The sequence below is a fragment of the Watersipora subatra genome, chromosome 1 (genome assembly GCF_963576615.1).
Source record: "Watersipora subatra chromosome 1, tzWatSuba1.1, whole genome shotgun sequence".
Classification (NCBI taxonomy): domain Eukaryota; kingdom Metazoa; phylum Bryozoa; class Gymnolaemata; order Cheilostomatida; family Watersiporidae; genus Watersipora; species Watersipora subatra.
The window spans coordinates 22,681,177-22,705,052 of record NC_088708.1 but is presented as its reverse complement, the minus strand read 5'-3'; the positions used below and the strand labels follow the sequence as shown (position 1 = coordinate 22,705,052).

Sequence of the window (23,876 nt, the reverse complement as noted above, 5' to 3'; positions counted from 1 at the left end):
TATAATAGCCTTAGAGTATGGTGTATAATAGCCTTAGAGTATGGTGTATAATAGCCTTAGAGTATGGTGTATAATAGCCTTAGAGTATGGTGTATAATAGCCTTAGAGTATGGTGTATAATAACCTTAGAGTATGGTGTATAATAGCCTTAGAGTATGGTGTATAATAGCCTTAGAGTATGGTGTATAATAGCCTTAGAGTATGGTGTATAATAGCCTTAGAGTATGGTGTATAATAGCCTTAGAGTATGGTGTATAATAGCCTTAGAGTATGGTGTATAATAGCCTTAGAGTATGGTGTATAATAACCTTAGAGTATGGTGTATAATAGCCTTAGAGTATGGTGTATAATAGCCTTAGAGTATGGTGTATAATAGCCTTAGAGTATGGTGTATAATAGCCTTAGAGTATGGTGTATAATAGCCTTAGAGTATGGTGTATAATAGCCTTAGAGTATGGTGTATAATAGCCTTAGAGTATGGTGTATAATAGCCTTAGAGTATGGTGTATAATAGCCTTAGAGTATGGTGTATAATAGCCTTAGAGTATGGTGTATAATAGCCTTAGAGTATGGTGTATAATAGCCTTAGAGTATGGTGTATAATAGCCTTAGAGTATGGTGTATAATAGCCTTAGAGTATGGTGTATAATAGCCTTAGAGTATGGTGTATAATAGCCTTAGAGTATGGTGTATAATAGCCTTAGAGTATGGTGTATAATAGCCTTAGAGTATGGTGTATAATAGCCTTAGAGTATGGTGTATAATAACCTTAGAGTATGGTGTATAATAGCCTTAGAGTATGGTGTATAATAACCTTAGAGTATGGTGTATAATAACCTTAGAGTATGGTGTATAATAACCTTAGAGTATGGTGTATAATAGCCTTAGAGTATGGTGTATAATAACCTTAGAGTATGGTGTATAATAACCTTAGAGTATGGTGTATAATAGCCTTAGAGTATGGTGTATAATAGTCTTAGAGTATGGTGTATAATAGCCTTAGAGTATGGTGTATAATAGCCTTAGAGTATGGTGTATAATAACCTTAGAGTATGGTGTATAATAACCTTAGAGTATGGTGTATAATAGCCTTAGAGTATGGTGTATAATAGCCTTAGAGTATGGTGTATAATAACCTTAGAGTATGGTGTATAATAGCCTTAGAGTATGGTGTATAATAACCTTAGAGTATGGTGTATAATAGCCTTAGAGTATGGTGTATAATAACCTTAGAGTATGGTGTATAATAGCCTTAGAGTATGGTGTATAATAACCTTAGAGTATGGTGTATAATAGCCTTAGAGTATGGTGTATAATAGCCTTAGAGTATGGTGTATAATAGCCTTAGAGTATGGTGTATAATAACCTTAGAGTATGGTGTATAATAGCCTTAGAGTATGGTGTATAATAGCCTTAGAGTATGGTGTATAATAACCTTAGAGTATGGTGTATAATAGCCTTAGAGTATGGTGTATAATAACCTTAGAGTATGGTGTATAATAACCTTAGAGTATGGTGTATAATAGCCTTAGAGTATGGTGTATAATAGTCTTAGAGTATGGTGTATAATAGCCTTAGAGTATGGTGTATAATAGCCTTAGAGTATGGTGTATAATAACCTTAGAGTATGGTGTATAATAACCTTAGAGTATGGTGTATAATAGCCTTAGAGTATGGTGTATAATAGCCTTAGAGTATGGTGTATAATAACCTTAGAGTATGGTGTATAATAGCCTTAGAGTATGGTGTATAATAACCTTAGAGTATGGTGTATAATAGCCTTAGAGTATGGTGTATAATAACCTTAGAGTATGGTGTATAATAGCCTTAGAGTATGGTGTATAATAACCTTAGAGTATGGTGTATAATAGCCTTAGAGTATGGTGTATAATAGCCTTAGAGTATGGTGTATAATAGCCTTAGAGTATGGTGTATAATAACCTTAGAGTATGGTGTATAATAGCCTTAGAGTATGGTGTATAATAGCCTTAGAGTATGGTGTATAATAACCTTAGAGTATGGTGTATAATAGCCTTAGAGTATGGTGTATAATAGCCTTAGAGTATGGTGTATAATAGCCTTAGAGTATGGTGTATAATAGCCTTAGAGTATGGTGTATAATAGCCTTAGAGTATGGTGTATAATAGCCTTAGAGTATGGTGTATAATAGCCTTAGAGTATGGTGTATAATAGCCTTAGAGTATGGTGTATAATAGTCTTAGAGTATGGTGTATAATGTATAAGAAGGGAGCTGAATATCACCAAAAGATCACCAATATATGAGAGATTACTGTTATTGAAAAAATAGATCTAACATGAAATTATTTTTAATAATTAACAGCTTGCAATGTAATTAAGTTCATGTAAAACAGTAGAATGTAGTCAATGTTTTTTGCTGTCTTTATTAGACAATTCAATGTTTAAATCATAATATGAGCAAAGCCAGAACAGAAATAGGAAACTGATGGAACTCATACTGTAGATAGGTCTAGAATCTTTCCCTTAGTTCTGCTCTATATCCTGCAAAATTTTCTCTGCTGTTTTTATTTACTTAAGTCTATTACAGTAGACGCTAGCATAATGTATATTCCGCATAATGTAAAAATTTATGTGCAGTTTTTGCTTCGTATGACGTAAAAAGTTCAAGTCGGTGCAAATTCTCAAATTCGATTTGATTAATGAGCATTTCCTAGTTAACCCAAAAATATCAATATTTTTTGCCGCACTTGAAAGAGAAAATACATATAGGGATCTCTTTTATATATACTAGAACTCAAGCAATCTAGTTGGTCGTTAAAGATCGTCAGGTGTGTTGACAAAGAACAGAAAATAAGTAACCACGCAATTATACATAAGTACTTCAAGGCGATCTATTGGTGCAGGCAATTTAGTGTCGATATACCAAGCTGTCATGAGTTTTGTCAAAACCTATTTTATTCTAACCTCGAGTGACTGTCAGACAGGCACTAATCCTAATACTTATAGTAAAGCTATATTTTCGTTTCAATTTGTTTTAGACATATAATATTTCGCAATATTTTTTTCATTGCAAAATAGACAATTATGTCTACAAAAAGTGAAAAAGCTAATGTAAATGGATATTCAAGCTCCCCTTCACTTATTGTAAAGTTACCATAAGTTACTATAATCATGAGCCATAAACTGACTGAAATTGATAAGAAAAAGTAAAAAACTTCCATTAATATTATAGTTACTATAAGCATTTGAATTAAAAAAGGTAAATCTGTTTTTTTTTGGAAAGGCCAAAGGAGTGAGTTCGGAGAGACCTTGGAATGGATTAGGTAATTTACATGTATTTTACCATTCGTATAATGTAAAATACATGTAACATAAACTTTCCTGGAACGGATCATTTGTGATGTAGGAGCGTCTACTGTAACTGTGTTTTCTTGTTGTGTTTCACAGTTCTGGTGGACGGTACGGGTTCGGAGACAAAGTGGTTGATGGAATGTACCTGCACATTAATGCTGTCATTGTCAGCTTTTCCTCTAAAGCATTCCAAGCTAGCATAAATGTAAGTCAACGTTATCATGTAGCCTTGTCAAGCTTTTACCTAACCATCCCTGTTGAATAGGCCTACTGTATAAGTCTCAAGATTTTATTGTTTCAGCTTGCATCTTTGGGAATTGTGGTCAACGTATAACAGATACAGACTTCGATGTAGCGAGTTAATCCATTCTGAGATGTTCTCCATATGTCAAGCAAATACATTTTACAAAACTGAAAACCAAATTATAGAAAAAAGACTATAAGAATAAAATAATAACCAATAAATACTTTACCTTTGAGACTCATTAATGAAAGTATAGGATTGATGGTGCTCCTATATTTGTTTTACATGTGAAACTTGTATGTTGGAACTGATATTCTTATATAAATACATTGTATTGTATTTTATTCGTGTCAGAGTATAAAAGACAATGATACACACTTTGAGTAATTACATATAGCATTAAAACACATACATTATATAAAACATTATATAAAGTTATATAAAGACTAAATATAAAAAATTAATTAATAAAGCAATAGTCAGCAAGAATAGATTCTTATTGTGTCATCTTTATGTGGAACACGAGCAAATTGAGGTGTAGCCTTTGGCTCTAAAGGAGATAGACACCTTGGGGTAGAAGCACCAATAAAAATGGGGAGTTAGTCCAACCTAGACTTCGTGAATTTTTAAAAACTAACATGAGTTGTTTATATTTTTTGCTTGTTGGATATAAGTTCCATCAATTATCCCAGTCAGTCTTCCCACTTTCACTTTTTGTAGTCTTTTTCTTTGCGTCACTTCTACCTTCTTCCTCATGATAACTCCAATACAACTATATAGATCTTTTAAAGAATTTATCTAAAGATGTTTGCTAACGTTGTCTTTAAGTTGCTAGTATAATACTACAAAAAACATCGCTTTTTTACTTTTTCACTACTACTGATATTTGTCACCAATATTTTAATACTAGGTAGGGATGAAGCCTTGTTTAATATCATTAAAACGCCGCAGAACCGCGCGATTTGAAGGAGAACTTCGTAAATAATGTACTGATTAACATAATAGCAATGTTTTTCAAAATGTTTGACATCGTATGTTGTAAATTTTCTCAGATGTTAAGTAAAATAATTATTTGCTCAAGCTTCTCATCAGATGTTCAAGAGATTTTATTTTTATTTGATCATATGTCGAGGTTTTATTGCAGAGTAAAATATTAGGTGTATCAGTCGCAATTCATCTATTCTTACGACTCTTTGCAGCTCTCGAGAATCATTATCCAATCAAAGACTCCCAAATGGAGAGTGCCTAATGAGTTGAGTCACACGAGAATTTGTGATAAACAAAATGACTTTGTGTTGACATTCAAAGAGGTGAGCTGGCAGACGCTCAAGGTTGAAGCGGATTGCATGGTGAGTGAGGGTGATCGACAGACCACCCCGCTCAGACTCATTACCAATGAAAGCAAGATTAGGATCTCTGCAAAGAAGAGGTATTCTGGTGAGTTCATGATTGGTGATTATAAAGCTGGGCATGCTCTGTTGTAGGAGCATTCTGCCTTAGCGATGGCCTTGCTAGTAATGTTTAACTCTATTACTATGATGGTTTCATCGCTCATGCTCCGCTTGGCTGATTTCATCATACTTTGTAATGGTACATTAGTGTAATACAGTGGAACCTCGGTTCTCGAACACAATCCGTTCCAGAAGGTTGGTCGAAAACCGAGTTGTTCGAGATCCGAAACAGGTTTTCCTATTAGAATTAATATACAGTGAAACTCGGATAACTCAACCTTCAAGGGACCGAGCAAAAGTGTTCGAATTATCAGAGCGTTCAAGTTATCAGAGCACTGTCACAAGTCCATGTATTCACTTATTTATTAGTAGATACATGAACATATACAAACTATAATATAAATCAAAAGCACAAATGGCTTGTTTCAAATTAAATGCTTCTAATGTAAAGTTTAAAACGTTTTTATCAAAAAGTATAGAGATTTTTCTATCACTTGAGATTGGTTTGTTGTTTGAGGTGATGTTATTGCCAGGACGTTTTTTAGATTGACATTGGCAAAACTTGATCGTTGCTGAAATGCTCAAAGAAAAGACACATTTTTCTTTTGAGCGTTTTACCCACGATCAATTTTGCCGATATTTCTTGAAGTTTATGGAAAGATTACCTTACTTTACCTGGGATTCGTTAAGAGCAACACTCCGAGGCAGTTCAATTAAAAGTTTTACGAGGTTTAACAGTACATTGTATATCACTCACGCTTTTTGAATGGATACTTATTGAATGTACACACGTATTCTGTGTTTAGGTCAAACGATGAATAGTTTTTTTAGCTAAGAAAACGTATACGTTTAATAAAAACAAATTTTAAGACGTTTTAAACATTCAACATTCCGACGTTGATTCAACACGGAATCAACTTCGGAAAAATATTCGTCACGGGCTAGCCGGGTCATGCACTCAAGGATTTTCGCCACGCACATACAAAACAACATGCGATTTTTGTTTTGTATGTGCGTGGCGAAAATCCTTGCGCCCGTGGCCGGGCCAGTCCGCGCTATTCATCGTATAGCAGTATAAATCAAATTTCACTAAACCTTTAGAACAGTCGTTGACAAAAATATTTTGCCGATGGAGGTAATAACGACGCTTATGAATTACGAAAAGTTGAGGTTTACCTCTATGGCTTGGAATAAAGTGATTTTCTAAAGCGATAGCAACCGTTTCGGTAGCCGTTGGGCAAAAAACAGTTCGTTATAACAGTGTTGAATTCGAGTTATATAGAGCCATTTATCATTGCGTGGGAACGGACCAAGCAAATCCAGTCGAGTTAACCATGTGTTCGCTATATCCGAGGGCGAGTTATCCATGTTTCACTGTATATAAGTTTTAATCCGTTCCAAGTCGATTTAACAACCTCGGTAAATTATTTTTTTAAATTTTACACCATAAACCGTACTATAGACTGCATACTATAAATAAAAACGGGTAGATTTAGATCGTGTTTAACTTTAATAAAAGAATTTTTTATCTATGAGGATGAAAAATAAAACAAAAAGTAAACACTTCATATGCTTTGCTCTTAAAACATCAAAAACATTAAAGGTTACGATACAATACAAAAAATTGCAGAAATTGATAATAAAACGGCAAAAAAATGCAACAGATCAGTTACGTCAAAAATCATGTGAAAAAGAAAATAGAAACAGCAATTGCACGTTTACTTCACATCTTTGAAGAAGAATTCTCCTCCAAAACAATTTAGGGTAACTCGACTGGAGGAGTTGTGTCCCTAGAAAATCTCTTAGGTAGAGGCGACGTCCTCCCAGATGGCTCCTTTTTGTAAAAAATTAATGACGTGAAACTTCTCCCTTTTTTAGAACCTTCTGAAAGTGGCTCATAACAACGTCGTTAAACGTATAAACATACTGTCTCCGGAGCTGTTCCGAACGTTTAATTCAAACGCGCATGGTTCGGTCGAGAACCGAATTTATGGTCGAAATCCGAGACGAACAAATCTAAAAATTTTTGATCGAATACCGAGTTGGTCGAGAAGCGAAGCGTTTGAGAACCGAGGTTCCACTGTATATTGTTATGTATTGCACCATGGTAGGTAATGATCAATATCACTAAATATAATTTTGTGTGTTAAAAGATTTTTTACAAATGGCTGTTTAGAGATATGAGAACAATGGACTCTTATATAAAACTATGTAACTATATAACTATTGCGCAAAGACTTGGTAGTTTAGCTTGAATTATTATATTTGGGTGGCAAATATACGGAAACGTTTGAAGTATGTCTAGTGCAATCAACAGGGCATTGATTTCTGCGGGTTGTTAGTCAAACCTGTTACATTGCCGATTAGAAATAATATTTTTAACATCAAGAAAGCCTAGCTGGTGCTATGCAGTGGCAATTAACACCCATGCGTTTATTATCATATTACATGTATATTATTTACTACTGATGCAGTAAACCATCTTGCTTTATGTTTACTTATTCTTACGGTAGTTTGCAGATGCTGTTCATTGTATACGTAGATTTGCATTGTACCCTATCTTATCGTGCTTGCCAAACTACACATGCTCAAATTTCTGGGTTGAAGATATCGCAGTCTTATCTTTAGAAACATTCACCATTTTTACAGCTAGCAGTTCTCTGTCCGAGCCAATAAATCAAGAAAACCTTACATATTTTGTCCCTCCAAATATATTTTTCAGCAAGCAGTGTGAAAGACTTAGATCTCTTCTGATTTGAAATGTCAGACACTATGAATCAAAGCTCCGTAGACCATTGTAATAATGTAGCGTCCATTTTGTTGCTATTTCCTATGGATACGTACAATTCGGTCTTTTCTTCATAGGTAGTTACAAACAAAGACAGCATGCTGTTGTTTACAGAACTGCTTTATAAACAAGAGAGCAGCGGTGTGCACCATTTTCCTTTTCTTGAGTGGAGTGATCTGCTCGTGATGCATTCTCACAAGGGTAGCCAGATACCAGCTCCTGAAAATGATTTTTCTTACATAATGCTCAGTGGCTCACACTAATCAATCCGTATATCAACAGCAATAATTGCTTATTGTTTATTCTTATCCATTCCTAGGTTACCACCATCTTCGTGTACGCTATGGCAGCAGGCAGCAGTTCTCTCTCTAAGATTGTGCTTATTCTGGCTGACTAGTTAATAACTGGCTAATATCAGCAGTCGCTGTCATTTTGAATGCTCTGCAAAAAAACACTTTCCAGTTATCTATCAAACTGCCTTGTTTGTTGATGTTAGCGGTAGACATCTGGTACTCGTAATGCTATCAGCAATACGCCTCTACTAGTAGTAGATACTAGATACGTATGTATAACAAAACCTATGGCTATAGGATCGTCTGTTGATAACACTATGTGGACATGGTTCAGTTAAAGATTGTCAAATCTTAAGCCAGCAGTCTGTGTTTGCCTATCGCTAAGATAAGCCAAGATTTTCCTTTAAATTCGCTTTTCAAACAACAGTGTTTCTGTTAGACATACGTAGTTATGCTAGTGTGTATAGTCTGTTGGTGAGATTGCAGTTTGTTTTGAACTGTTTGTTTCGGCTGTGTAGTTTCTTAAAATAGCTGGCTCTGTCATGTCTCTGCATCAGATGCTGCATCCTGTACAATCCATTTTTTACAAGTAAAATGAAACCTCAGCATAGAATTACTGCGAAATATAAATTTTTTGACATATGGATAATTATTGCAAATATTATTTGGCTGTCAAAGTCATTTTCAACATACGACGTCTGAAATTTTTAGGAACTCTGAAGTATTGTAAATCAGTACATTTTCAAGCAGTTAATCAAATAATCTTTACTATAATAAGAGCCGTGTCTGTTCGTCTGTAGTCACGCCTAGAGCATTAGAAACAAACTTGCCTCTCACTGGAACCAAACCCCCAGTGTCAGATTCAAAAGCAAGCACCCTACCACTAGACCCCTCTGTCGCCTTACCACTTTTACCGCTTTAAGGGATAATTATGCAAGCATTGATTACTCATGGTGATCTCTCACAGTGCGCGGGACTGGCAAGGGTACTACTTGTAGTTTTAATCAAATAGTGCTTCATCTCTTCAATTGTTTTTAAAAATTATGGATTCCAAGAATGCTAGTGTGAGTGCTAGAGATGGGCAAAAAAGTAGACAATGGTTTGTTAGAATTACAACAAAAAGTAATAAAAATAACATTAGTAAACATCTTTGTATATATTTTTGTTAAAAATCTTTACATACATCTAGTTGTTATAAATTTAGAGAAAATTGAAACTGACCCGAAAAAAATAAAGCCTGAAACTAGTGGAAGTACAGAGGTTGACCAGGTTAATTCACAATAAAATTTGCAAAATATTAAATATAAAAACAGAATTGTATCTGAATATGTTATGTTAGTATATTAAGTTTCTGTAGTCTAAGCTCTGTATCTCTACAACAGCCTTTGCCTATGCCCTATCTTTCTCCTATATACATGTATATATCTCTCTATGGTTGCACCCTATTTCGCCCGCTTCCAATGAAAGTTTCTGTAGTCTAAGCTCTGTATCTCTTCAACACCCTTTGCCTATGCCCCATCTTTCTCCTATATACATGTATATATCTCTCTATGGTTGCACCCTATTTCACCCGCTTCCAATGAAAGTTTCTGTAGTCTAAGCTCTGTATCTCTACAACAGCCTTTGCCTATGCCCCATCTTTCTCCAATATACATGTATATATCTCTCTATGGTTGCACCCTATTTCACCCGCTTCCAATGAAAGTTTCTGTAGTCTAAGCTCTGTATCTCTACAACAGCCTTTGCCTATGCCCCATCTTTCTCCAATATACATGTATATATCTCTCTATGGTTGCACCCTATTTCACCCGCTTCCAATGAAGTTTCTGTAGTCTAAGCTCTGTATCTCTACAACAGCCTTTGCCTATGCCCCATCTTTCTCCAATATACATGTATATCTCTCTATGGTTGCACCCTATTTCACCCGCTTCCAATGAAAAGTGAATGTGACAATAAAAGTATTTATATTAATTAATACTCTATTGATTTAGTTCCTTTTATACTATTTGGTTTTTTATATTTAGTTTGGATGCTATAATTACCTAAAGTATTTAATATTTATTGTTAAGTTTTTTACTTTATTAATTAAACGAAATACAGTCTTATAGGATTTTTTGCTCTAAAAAGAGATGGATTAGACACATCCATCGCAATCAGAACATATAATTTCGGATGTTGATGTTTGATTATTTATAATTTGAATTTTGTTGCAACACATATTTGATGTATTGAAAAATTTATTTACAAATTTTTATGACAGCATTGATAGTTTATAAAAATGAATTCTCACCAAATATGACAACACATTTTGTGGCTTTTGTTAGATTGCTCACCGGTTGCAACAAGGTTGCACTTCATTATGGATGACCTGTTATGGATTGTCACAGACTCTCAGGTGAAGGCGGCGGTTGTGTTTGCCAAGCACATCAAAGACAACATAGACAAGTCCCATGAGCAGAGCAAGAAACTTGCAGCTCAACAGCTACAGGTAGCGTGTTCAACTGGCTACATAATCCTTCACAAACTGAAATATGTTGAATTTATAGTAGCATACTAAAATTTTATTGACAGATTGCAAGATCATGATTGGCTGTTGTAGAAACAACGTCAGCTGCCAAAAAAGTCAGCCGTTAATCAAGGCGGTTCACAAAGAGCTTCTCCAATTCTTCAATCCAAAAATCAATATGACATCACTGAGTCGTCGTACCATGTGCAGACGTGTCGGGTTGACCTGCACATCTGCGATGATATCAATGGTAGATATACTCAATTAACTAGTAGTAGCCATATGGCCTATACTATTAGACACCTGGGAGTTTGATGGTAAAACTTGTTCTCAATCAGTAGAGGTTGCTTACTACTTGTCTGGCAAGAACTTGCCAAGTACTTACTAGAAAGTTGGTACCCAATCAGCTGATGACTGCCATGCTGTAGGCGCATAGATGCTGTTTAAACTTTAGATAAAAGAAGCTAACCTAAATCAGAAAACGACAACTGTAAGATTACTAAAAGCAGTCTAGTTTAGTGAAGACTCGGACTTGTGAGTTTAAGTTGTCAGCATTCCTAAAGAGGCATGATCGTGCCTCCTGCTGCCAGCTGTCATGTAAAAAGAAATAATTTAGGTTCCATAACGATACCATTGTTCTGATGGCCTCGTTGTTGTTGTTCCTCTGCAATGGCTCCCAAAATTTGTGTAGGTTAATCTCCTTTAAGGTTCTATTGTTATATCCGTCTACTATCTGTGTGAAGTGAGTCAATTCTTTGGGTGACAATTACAAACTTAATGACAGGCAATTAAGCTTGCTCCAGGAAATATAGTGTTCTTGTTAAAGCTAAGATAGCGTTGCTGTCATCTGCTGCTGTTGCTGTTGTCATTTTAATCATGAAGTTCATTTGATCTTATCACATTAATGAGTTAAGATTTGTCAAGGAACTCGGAATGTGTTTTTTGAGCAAATTAGAATTTCTTGTTCATCTATGTTAAATTACAGATGAAAGAAGGAAGCGGCTGGTAGATGGTGGAGCAATTGGTTTAGCAATAATGAAACTGCAAGTATCCCACTATCCAATGCGGCCAGCTGGTAGGTCTTCATCCTTTTCAATTACTAAGTTTACATACAGCGATAGCGTAGCAGCTCACCTCCATATGACTCTGCAATATTATCATAGAAACAGACGTGTTGCTCTCATTCTGTGTCACTGTTTGGAAGCGATGCACTATCTTTATTTTATGGAAATGGCCTTAGCGACCATAAGACTTGCTTTACTGTTGCCTCATGTGCAGACTTATGCTTAGGCAGAAGGCGTCACACAACTATTGCTCTACGATAGCGCCCTATGGAAACATGACCTGCTTAGTATAGCGCTTTGGCAGCGGGACACTCAGGTGTCACTACGCTGTCGTTGTATGGAAACTTAGCAATTGCCTCATATAAATTGTACATGGATGTAGAAAGGATTCTTGCGATGGTTTATCCATTATCGTTTAAATTAGAAGTTAATTCTTTTCTGTGCATAGGTATTTATCTATCTACCGATGCTCATCATGCGCTAGAGTTAGTCAGTATATTACTTGAGGCTAGCAGTAATATGCATGCCCTTCTCGCACGAACTATCCTCTTAGCTTTGAGGCTAACAGTAATACGCATGCCCTTCTCACACAAACTATCCTTTTAGCTTTGAGGCTAACAGTAATACGCATGCCCTTCTCACACAAACTATCCTCTTAGCTTTGAGGCTAACAGTAATACGCATGCCCTTCTCACACAAACTATCCTCTTAGCTTTGAGGCTAGCAGTAATATGCATGCCCTTCTCGCACGAACTATCCTCTTAGCTTTGAGGCTAACAGTAATACGCATGCCCTTCTCACACGAACTATCCTTTTAGCTTTGAGGCTAACAGTAATACGCATGCCCTTCTCACACGAACTATCCTCTTAGCTTTGAGGCTAACAGTAATACGCATACCCTTCTCACACAAACTATCCTCTTAGCTTTGAGGCTAACAGTAATACGCATGCCCTTCTCGCACGAACTATCCTCTTAGCTTTGAGGCTAACAGTAATACGCATGCCCTTCTCACACGAACTATCCTCTTAGCTTTGAGGCTAACAGTAATACGCATGCCCTTCTCACACGAACTATCCTCTTAGCTTTGAGGCTAACAGTAATACGCATGCCCTTCTCACACGAACTATCCTCTTAGCTTTGAGGCTAACAGTAATACGCATGCCCTTCTCACACAAACTATCCTCTTAGCTTTGAGGCTAACAGTAATACGCATGCCCTTCTCACACAAACTATCCTCTTAGCTTTGAGGCTAACAGTAATACGCATGCCCTTCTCACACAAACTATCCTCTTAGCTTTGAGGCTAGCAGTAATATGCATGCCCTTCTCGCACGAACTATCCTCTTAGCTTTGAGGCTAACAGTAATACGCATGCCTTTCTCACACGAACTATCCTCTTAGCTTTGAGGCTAGCAGTAATATGCATGCCCTTCTCGCACGAACTATCCTTTTAGCTTTGAGGCTAACAGTAATACGCATGCCCTTCTCACACGAACTATCCTTTTAGCTTTGAGGCTAACAGTAATACGCATGCCCTTCTCACACGAACTATCCTCTTAGCTTTGAGGCTAACAGTAATACGCATGCCCTTCTCACACAAACTATCCTCTTAGCTTTGAGGCTAACAGTAATACGCATGCCCTTCTCGCACGAACTATCCTCTTAGCTTTGAGGCTAACAGTAATACGCATGCCCTTCTCACACGAACTATCCTCTTAGCTTTGAGGCTAACAGTAATACGCATGCCCTTCTCACACGAACTATCCTCTTAGCTTTGAGGCTAACAGTAATACGCATGCCCTTCTCACACGAACTATCCTCTTAGCTTTGAGGCTAACAGTAATACGCATGCCCTTCTCACACAAACTATCCTCTTAGCTTTGAGGCTAACAGTAATACGCATGCCCTTCTCACACGAACTATCCTCTTAGCTTTGAGGCTAACAGTAATACGCATGCCCTTCTCACACAAACTATCCTCTTAGCTTTGAGGCTAGCAGTAATATGCATGCCCTTCTCGCACGAACTATCCTCTTAGCTTTGAGGCTAACAGTAATACGCATGCCCTTCTCACACGAACTATCCTTTTAGCTTTGAGGCTAACAGTAATACGCATGCCCTTCTCACACGAACTATCCTCTTAGCTTTGAGGCTAACAGTAATACGCATGCCCTTCTCACACAAACTATCCTCTTAGCTTTGAGGCTAACAGTAATACGCATGCCCTTCTCACACAAACTATCCTCTTAGCTTTGAGGCTAACAGTAATACGCATGCCCTTCTCGCACGAACTATCCTCTTAGCTTTGAGGCTAACAGTAATACGCATGCCCTTCTCACACGAACTATCCTCTTAGCTTTGAGGCTAACAGTAATACGCATGCCCTTCTCACACGAACTATCCTCTTAGCTTTGAGGCTAACAGTAATACGCATGCCCTTCTCACACGAACTATCCTCTTAGCTTTGAGGCTAACAGTAATACGCATGCCCTTCTCACACAAACTATCCTCTTAGCTTTGAGGCTAACAGTAATACGCATGCCCTTCTCACACGAACTATCCTCTTAGCTTTGAGGCTAACAGTAATACGCATGCCCTTCTCGCACAAACTATTTTCTTTGTTTCCTTGCAATCGGTTTGCTTACTCAAACAGCTTTGAGCCTTTTTACCAGATGATTTACTTGATTATCTGCTGCAGGTGAGAGCAGAGCTAGCTGGGCTAAGTGTGATGACAATACAATGGCCCGTGATGAGTGGACAGCAGCTCTCCTCAAAAACTATGCCAACCAATCAAAATTGGACGCAGCAAAGAATAGTCATAAAAAGACTCATTTAACTCCAGAGGATACTTGCAAAAGTCTTGTGGAACGGTATTAGTCCATCTGCTTTCTTACCCTTTTCTCTCCTTTTCCTCCCTTCTTTTTTTTGCCTTCTCCTCCCCTCCTTTGCTCTTCCTTCTCCCACTCTCTTCTGTCTTTTCCCTCTCTCTCTCTCGTGCTTTTCCCTCCCTCTCTCATCTCTTTGTATTGTCTTTGTACTGGTATTGGTCTAATATTTATGTCAATATCACTAGAAATTCCCCTGTCATACAGCCCATGACCAAAGTGATATTGGAAAAAAGAAAGGGTACTGCTGGTTGAGAAATGCAATATTAGTAGTCAAATGGCACTGCAGTGTAATAGGATAACTGCAATAGTAGCTGCATTGGTAGCTGTAATGTACTGGGTATTATTATGTACAACAAACAGCAACAATGAAAGGAAAATATTATGTTTATATCTCTCTCCTGCAATAGGAGAAACGCAATATTAGAAGTAAAATGGCAAGCTGCTGGGTAATATACACAGTTTGAAAGTTGGTTGTGTTGAATGCAGAATGGTTTTGACAGCGATCTGTAACCAAAGTGAAGAAGTGGGTCATGATCACAGAAACCATGGTTAAGGTTAAGTCGGGTGTGTGAGATTTAGAGTTATCTACACTAGCAGAAGGAGAAAATTCTCAGTTATTTTGCAAAACAAAATTTGATTCCAGCTTAATTACAGCAGATTTTATGGTCAATAAACTGAATGCATGTTTACCATTAGTGCGAGAACATAGTTTTGAGAAAACTGGTGTTAAAGTTTGAGAAACGAAAACCAATGCACAATTTTGTTTACATTTCAAAACGTCATAGCAACCAATATCAAGAAGTTGTGATATTTATCTAGATTTTTGTATTTACATGCAAAAAATTGTGCTGAATTTAAAATTGTAAACAGATTTTAGTTGGTTGTCATAGAAATAGCTGTATATCTATAAAAAAAAGTGTAGCCCTATAACTTAATTTTGCAGATATTAAAAACGGCTTGGCAGTACCGCGATATTGGGCATAGTCGTAGCATCATCGACAAAATCTTTAGAAAAATGATAACAGTAACATATTGCCCAACATCGGTCACTATATACTTCGATCTTGTAAATTCGAATGATCATTCTTATAATTAAATCTTATAATCTTATAAAATCGAATAATTATACTTGTAATTAAATATTGTAATAATCTTATAAGAATCGTTAGAAAAATATCATCATCATTTCCTTTACCTTCACTGCTTTGGACATCAGTTGGAATACCAAAGTACTCATTATAAGTGTCCAAAATGTCAGAGTTATCTTTAAAATCGGCAAAAAAGAAATGATTACTTTTCAGTACTTCTACGTTTATTACAGAAACCTTCGGCAATTGGGCAATGCCATAGACTGGTGAAATGTGCACGTTTTTCTCGTGAAATGCGCATGACTTACTGGTTCTACTCTCTGTCGCACGGCCTTATTGGCGCTTTGTTGGCCGGTCTTAATATTGATTAAAAAAGGCTTGTCAAGTTTTAATGGCGATTTTAGGCCAAATTAATCTGTCTATTTATGTATAATCTGATCAGATGGGTAAGGTTTAGGATATTGTCTACAAATTTCAAAGACTTGGTAACATATTTAAATAGGTTTATATGTGTTTTGTATCGTTATTATACTTAAACGACTCCATTGAAAAGTGGTTAAATTTGTTGATGAGATTTCGGTACAAGGGTTTGCGACGGTGTTGATGAATAATTTTCATGAGTTGTGTGCACATATGCATTTACCATAAAGCTCCCAAACAATCGCTTCACTCGTGTTTGGTCGTGGGGTCACATTCCAAAACACAAGTTTAGTCACTAGTTTTTGTTACAATATGATCAGAGCAGATGACAGCTCGCTTGTCAATTACTTTCTGTGTTCTTGCATTATTAACTTGTTGTGTTTTAGGCTAACCATTTTGGCAGTAGAAGACTTTTTTATTACAACTGTCTCTCAAGAGCATCAGGAGACAACCAGGCCTACCAAGTTGATCATGTCAGACAAAAAGTCCCTCCATTTACCCGCTGATATGTCTGCTATTCATGCCGAGTTTACAGAATATTTCCATGGCCATACAACCTCTCTACCCAGTGAGTAGTTTTATGGCCATAGTCGCAACCAAATACGCAAGTTGACCTATTTTTGTGACCTCGTAACCTCTCTACAAGTGATTGTTTTTGTAGATTGACTATACTACCGTACTTTGCGGACTATTAGCCGCTACTTTTTTCTGATAATTTGAGCCATGCGGCTTATATAAGGATGCGGCTATTCTGTGGCTTTTTCTTTCACCGCTAGGGTGCATTAACTGGAATCTCCGGTTAGTGCGCCTCTAGCGGTGAAAGAATAAACGAAACAATGCCTAACGGTACTGTTTCGTTAGGCACTAGATTAAAAAGCGTCGGTTAATACGAAACAGTGACTTTAGGCACTGTTCCGTTTTAAACAGCAAAGTTGCTGCCGTGTTAAAAAGCGCCGTCCTGAGTTCTGCGGCCTATACAAAGGCGCGGCCTATGTATTGTGTTATTATCGTTTTTTGGAAAATAAAGCAGATGCGGCTTATAGGGGTGCGGTTTATAGTCCGAAAAGCACGGTACTTCAAAAAGTACTTTTTTATAAGTGTTTAATGAAATTGTGCTAATGCGAAGTTTTAACATAATTACTTCAGTGTTATAAACGACTAGCTACACATATAGGTTCACACTATGTCGTCGTATGTTGGTGTTTTCATTTCGTCATTCATTGTCAACTGTGTGAACCGCAAGCCGATAGCATCGACGAAGCAACGCGAATACGTCGAAAAAGTTTGCAGCTGTCAAACTTTCCCGATATTTTGCTGAGCATCGATGACAGCCTGTACATTGTGAACCATTTCAGCGATAGTAATTCGCGGTCGCTGATAGCGAGATTTATTTCTGTTTATTAAAGTTACTATAGACTAGTATTAGATTCGAGCGCGCGAAAACAAAGCGGCTTCTTCGTAAAAAATTAACGAAAAAAATGAGAGTACTACGTCACAGAGTATGCAAAAGCGGATGGGTTTGTGATAGTGTGAACATCACTATCATCGACGATCACCAAAGTATTGTGGTATCAACGCCGAGATATAGTGGGAACCAGCTTTCTAAACTTTTTAGTTTTCCTCTCGGTTTATTAGGTTATGATTGCACGGAGTGGCACATCACAAGCACTCTTAAATAAACCTTTTGCTTGTTATTTAAGGAATGCGCAAAGAATTATTAAATAGAATTTGTATGGAAAACTAAGTACCAATTACTAAGTACTAATACCTCGACATAGAAATGTCTCAACATACAAAACATTTAAGATACGATGAAAATTCTGCAAATCTTTGCCTTGAGATATGAGACGGTTCTCGATGCGGCCTCCAAGTGGCTGAGTATGCGAGAAGTCGATTACGAAAACAGCGTCGCTCTGTCTTTCTCACCAAGTCAGTTTGAGAAAGTTTTAAAAAGACCGGCTAGAAATGAAGGCAAAAGCGAGTCTAAAGGCAAGGCAAAAAGTGCCGATCCGCAAGAACAAAAAATATACAACCAAATTAGAATTACATTTCGTTTAGGATTAAAACTTATCTATAGGTGTGTGCGCGTGCATGTGTTTGTGCGTGTGTGTGCATGCCTGTGTGTGTGCATGCCTGTGTGTGTGCATGCCTGTGTGTGTGCGTGTGTGTGTGCGTGCATGCCTGTGTGCGTGCGCGTGTGTGTGTGTGCGTGCATGCCTGTGTGCGTGTGTGTGTGTGTGCGTGCATGCCTGTGTGTGTGCGTGCGCGTGCATGCCTGTGTGCGTGCGTGTGTGTGTGTGCGTGCATGCCTGTGTGTGCGTGTGCGCATGCATGCCTGTGTGTGTGTGCGCGTGTGTGTGTGCATGCCTGTGTGTGTGTGCGTGTGTGTGTGTGCGCGTGTGTGTGCGCGTGTGTGTGTGTGCGTGCATGCCTGTGTGTGTGTGTGTGTGCGCGTGTGTGTGTGCGTGCATGCCTGTGCGTGTGCGCGTGTGTGTGTGCATGCCTGTGTGTGTGTGTGTGTGCGTGCCTGTGTGTGTGCGCGTGTGTGTGCGCTTAGTAAGCTAAGGTCAGTTAAGTTAAATTTATAGTCTATGTTATATTACATTCATGTTATGGTACGTAGCATCACAAAAATGTAAAGTACCGAGTATGTTGCCATCAAGTCTCACACCATCGTTAGCTGCCATCTTCTGTATCGAAGGTAAGAACTTCATACAGTACTGTATATAATAACGTTACATTTTATTGCAGATCATAACCACTATATAGGTATTTGTTACTTTGTGAGCGTAGGTGATGAATTATAACATTTAAAAACAACTTTTCCATTGTCATATCCTGTTGTAGGTGGCTTTTTCTAGGGTGAGAACGGATTAATTTGTATTTAGTTATTTTATATAAAAAAATTTATTTTAAATACGAGATAATCTATTGGCAGTTGGCATATGAGCTCAGTCCTGATAAGCATTTAGCTTGTATGTCGAGGTATGACTGTATATCTATTAGCGTGTTATAGTCAGCACGTGTTATAGTTAAGTTTTGTTATATATGTTAAGTGTGAACACGTTGTGTGAACATGTTGTGTGGATGGTAGTATGATTGTTGCGACATGTGAAGTTCTTATTTTGAAACGGTATAGATCTAGCCTTGGCTCAAGCAAAGCTCCCATAGTCCTCTGTACTCTGTGTCCTGCAGTCGTCAGGCCTTTTGAATTGTGAAATATTGCATTCTGTTTATAGTTTCACGCATTGTAATGAAATAGAGGATTTCATTGTTTGACTAGTCAATATTATAGCCAGTTAGCATTACAACTAGTTAGTTACAAGACTAAACGATCAGACTAGTTAGTCATAGTAGATATTAGATATCTAATATGATCTAATATTAAATCATATTAGATAATATTTTATTTAAATAAAACTAAGCTTTACACTTTAAGATAACTTTTGGTTTGACAACTAACTAGTTATCAAGACTAGGTGATCATATGACCAGTTGGCATTATGGCTGGTAAATTTTAGATTATGTTGGTATTTCTTGCTAGTATCTTGGTATTTCTCTTTCTTGATGAAAGGATCAGTTGTTATCTTGACAAGACACTAATAGATCTGGTTAACATATAACATCATAAGATCTGGTTAATATAGTCTTGTTCATGATATGTTGAGTCGGCATGTAGCTGGTTGATATTATCGCTAATCTGATATTTTTTAGTTTTTATCAAACATCTATTGTATATAATTCTAAACTCAGAATAAGGCTTGAGGTTGTCTTTTGCAGCCCCGTGCCCTAATGCATACATACGAGTCAATCCCATCAAGCTTGTTGTGGACACGTACACAATCACTTGGTTCAACTCATTTGCTCTCAGCCTCGCCAAGGATGTTGTAGGTGTCATCGCTAGTGGTTTGAACATTGATTTTGCTTTTTGGTTTTGATAACGTTTAGCTAGGGTGTTTCCCATTGTTCTGAATAGCATCTGCAGCGTTTTGCTTCCTTACCATCATATAATTTAAGTTCTGAAGTAATATTTCTCACAGCTTTAAGGAATAACTTATAATTGCTATAGTTGTAATGACCTAGCAGACTACTGCAAAATTGGAATTGTTGATTTAGATATTATATACATTTTTATCTCTCTATTCAGATATCATATTCCATAAAACCTCTATTTGAACGTCATGGCGCTCTATTTTTCAACCCTTCCCCTATATTGAGGTTTAATTTGAGGTGGCATTCAAATAAATGGTGGCGTTGTATTTTTCGATAAATTCAATTCAATAAATTTAACCCTTTTACAGGCTAAGTGATGCTAATGCCGCCTGCATTTTACACTCTCTTTCGGGTGAATCGACTTTAATGCCGCAGGCCTCAGCATTTTTTTCTAAAACGTTTTTCATATATGTCGAAGTATCAAATCGAGTTAAATAAAAAACTACTTTGATTATAAAATATTACATTAGTGTGGTGCTGTTATTAAGAATTTTTATGGTGTCAATTTCAAAGTTTTAAAGAAAAAATCATAAAGCTTTGGAATTAGAAAATGGACTTGTCGTGTTTAATTTTTAAAGACGTGTTTAACATTTTAAAGTTAGAATATGCTGTAGCAATGGCTGTTATTACATCGTGTGGTGTTCCTGAAGAGTATTCTCATCATTCATCATATGTTTTAAAGTCTTCAGGTAAGATTGTAAACCACATTAAGGACGAATCTGAAAATAATGGATATGATTTAGACCTTAGTGACTTTAATTCAAAGTGTAGTTCTGATGATTGTGACAATCGATCTTCTAAGGTACACTATCACTAAAATTATGGTCATCTCTACAGCAGCAACGCAGTTGCTCAACAACATTAATAAATTTGTATTTGTAATAAAATTGTAACCCAGTCATTATTAGTACAGTTTTGTGGACACCTTTTTACTGATCACTTGCTATTATAGGTTTGTAAAGATCAAAGAATGTTAAAGGGGCAGTCAAATAGAGGCAGTGTTCAATTAAAGGGTGGCGGTGTATTTTCAACCCTTCTCTGATAGTGGCGTTCTATTAGACATGGCATTCAAATAGAGGTTTTACGGTACTTGTTTATTTCTCTATTTAGATATCCTATGCGTGTATCTATATGTAAATCTCCAAGTTTGTCGTTTGTCCACCTATGCTATAACGATTAAAATTTAGGAATGAAAAGTCGACTTCATACTGGATTTGAACTCACGAAAATTGCAACCGCAAATTTGTTAATAGGTGCACCTAACCACAATGCTAAGCCGTTCTTACCATTCCCATTGCTCTTACCATAATTATACCGTATTTCCTTTCCGCGATCGCATACGCCAAATTAATAATTAATACAGTACATCTATAGGTTACTATGCTTCTGTAATAAGATTTTTTTGTCTTACTCTGTAAAACACAATGCTTCGTTCCTCGCCATACTAGGGCGAGTTTGTTATCTGCTATACGATATCGGCCAAAATTTCTCTCGAAATAAATTTGGGCTGTCGTTGTACTGATTACGACGAAATGCCTATATGCTATTTGCTGAAATCTCTTCCACAACGCCTGAAAGAGATATACGATGCTGGCTATCTCAGTTCAGCCTTATTCATTATAAGTTATGGTAGAAATGAATTTGAAAACAGATAAGTGATAAAATTTTAGCCAATAACAAATTTGAAGTTTAGTTTATTAAAGTGCATACTAAAACATAGCTCTAAGCATGTGTTTAGTAAGCTAAATTTATCTAAGTTAAATTCAATGTTTATGTTGTACATCTGTCTCGAAGGTAAGCATTCCAGAAGGTACACACTTCACGTACTACATTGTAATGTTACATTTTTTTGCAGATCATAACCACTAAATACACTAAAGTTACTGTAGGTAACTACAGCAACTCATCTACTGTTAAAGTTGTTTTATTTTTTCTCCTAATTTATTTCAACTGCACAAAACACTTCTCATGAAATGAAGTTTGAAAGTGAGAATGGTAAATGTTGTTATATGTTAAATAGAAATAAACTTATTGTGCAAAGAATTATTTATTACCCAAGCAACGCCGAGCATTCAGGTAGTCTGTACTGTAATAATTCAGCTAGTATCTCTATATTTAGATATCAAATAGATACTTATCTCTCCATTAAGATATCATATACATGTCTGTCTTTCTATTTAAATTGCGTATACATGTATATCTCTCTATTTAGATAGCGTATACATGTATATCTCTCTATTTAGATAGCGTATACACGTTTATCTCTATATTTAGATATATATATAATTAGATACATATAATTATGCTTATCTCTTTATTTAGGTATCGTATACATGTTGATGTTTATATTTAGATATCATATACATGTATATCTCTCTATATTTGGAAATCATGTTATACATATTTATCTCTATATTTAGATATGTTATGCATATTTGTCTATATTTTGTGTAGGATGAGTTACTCAAGGCGCTACCTATCGACACAAATAAAAAGAAAGAAAGGATGGAGTTGCGGTTAGAGGCTCTTATGCCCAAGGTATTCATAAGCAGCACTCTATAATATTTCCTATCCAGACACAGCAACACAATAACAATATCATTGTGCTATTTACACATATCTTTTCACTGTTGCCGACGACCAGTTGAATATTTTGAAGTTGCCATCAATTGAGGATAGTTTTTTTTTCTAAAACCAGCATTTCCTTTCTTCATGTCAAAATAACAATCTGCTCAGGGAAACTGGCAGTGGATTATGTCGTTTCGTTACATCATTATTACAGATAGTCCTGCCAGTGATGGATCGTATTCCTCAATATCAACACGGCCGTCCAGACAGCCTTCAGATACTCATATCTAAGCTTCTCATAACTAACAATCACACGACACTCAATAGCAACAAGACAACTAAAGCTGCTCATACAAACCTTCTCAATAAATGCTCCAAACTGTTTCTGTCGAACACTAAGGAGTTTCCAAATGACTCTTCTCGTGATTTGGACCTGATAGCTCAAGAACACCGAGACTACGCAGCTGACTCCCGTCTGTCTCACATGCTCCAACCTCATGAGGTCACGGAAACTCCAGAACCTTTTGAGATGCTTTCCGTTGAGTTAGAACAGTTGTGGGCAGAGTTTACAGGAGTCAAGAATGCTGGGTCAAGACCTGTGTCATTTATTGAATCGTTTCCTGTGACTGTCTGGTTAGCTACTCCTATTCCTTCTCCTGCTGGGCCGGCGTCTGTTAGTGCAAAAGAGCCATCAAATCATCTGCCTTTGCAGCGGTTGAGCCAGCTGCCAAAGGCCAAAGTTGTGGAAAATGGGCATAGTGTAGAGGACCCAACCAGGCACATGGGAGTCATGGTTAATGTTGAGAGTAAAATCTGTGTTCAACTCAACCATTACCAATTCTGCTTTCTGATGAGGCTGGCGGACACATTCACTGAGATGCTTGACATGATGTCAGAAGAAGTATCGCTTCACAAAGATCTCTTTACCAAAGGGCCTGGCGAGACAGAAGTAATCGCTGTGTTAGATTCCACATCAGGTATTGCAATCTAACCTGCCATTCACACCCAACTGCCCATGTTAGAATCTAAAGAAATTATTTGCTTTTTGGTAGATCTATTAAGGTATATTCTTCTTTCCACCTTCAGGTTTGCTAGTTTTTGGAATCGTATCATTCTCAATGATACTTATTTTACTGCTCAATTTATCAACATGTTATTTATTTTTGCATATGAAACTCTAAACATAAAATTGCCATGACTGGTTGCCTTATTAGGAGCTGCATTTCATAGGCAAGTTTTAGTTG

The 23,876-nt window shown here is 36.8% G+C and overlaps 1 protein-coding gene across 1 annotated transcript in view; it reads left to right on the top strand.

Annotated features, from left to right (window-relative positions):
* The window catches only part of LOC137385899 (bridge-like lipid transfer protein family member 3B), a 51,894-nt gene that overhangs the window by 4,617 nt on the left and 23,401 nt on the right, over positions 1 to 23,876 (top strand). Inside the window, exons 5-14 of the mRNA XM_068072501.1 lie at positions 3,427 to 3,535; positions 4,774 to 5,011; positions 10,431 to 10,594; positions 10,706 to 10,862; positions 11,598 to 11,687; positions 14,374 to 14,545; positions 16,458 to 16,639; positions 19,852 to 19,958; positions 22,519 to 22,602; positions 22,847 to 23,609. Coding sequence (XP_067928602.1) covers positions 3,427 to 3,535; positions 4,774 to 5,011; positions 10,431 to 10,594; positions 10,706 to 10,862; positions 11,598 to 11,687; positions 14,374 to 14,545; positions 16,458 to 16,639; positions 19,852 to 19,958; positions 22,519 to 22,602; positions 22,847 to 23,609 — 2,066 coding nt within the window. The remainder of the gene's footprint in view (positions 1 to 3,426; positions 3,536 to 4,773; positions 5,012 to 10,430; positions 10,595 to 10,705; positions 10,863 to 11,597; positions 11,688 to 14,373; positions 14,546 to 16,457; positions 16,640 to 19,851; positions 19,959 to 22,518; positions 22,603 to 22,846; positions 23,610 to 23,876) is intronic.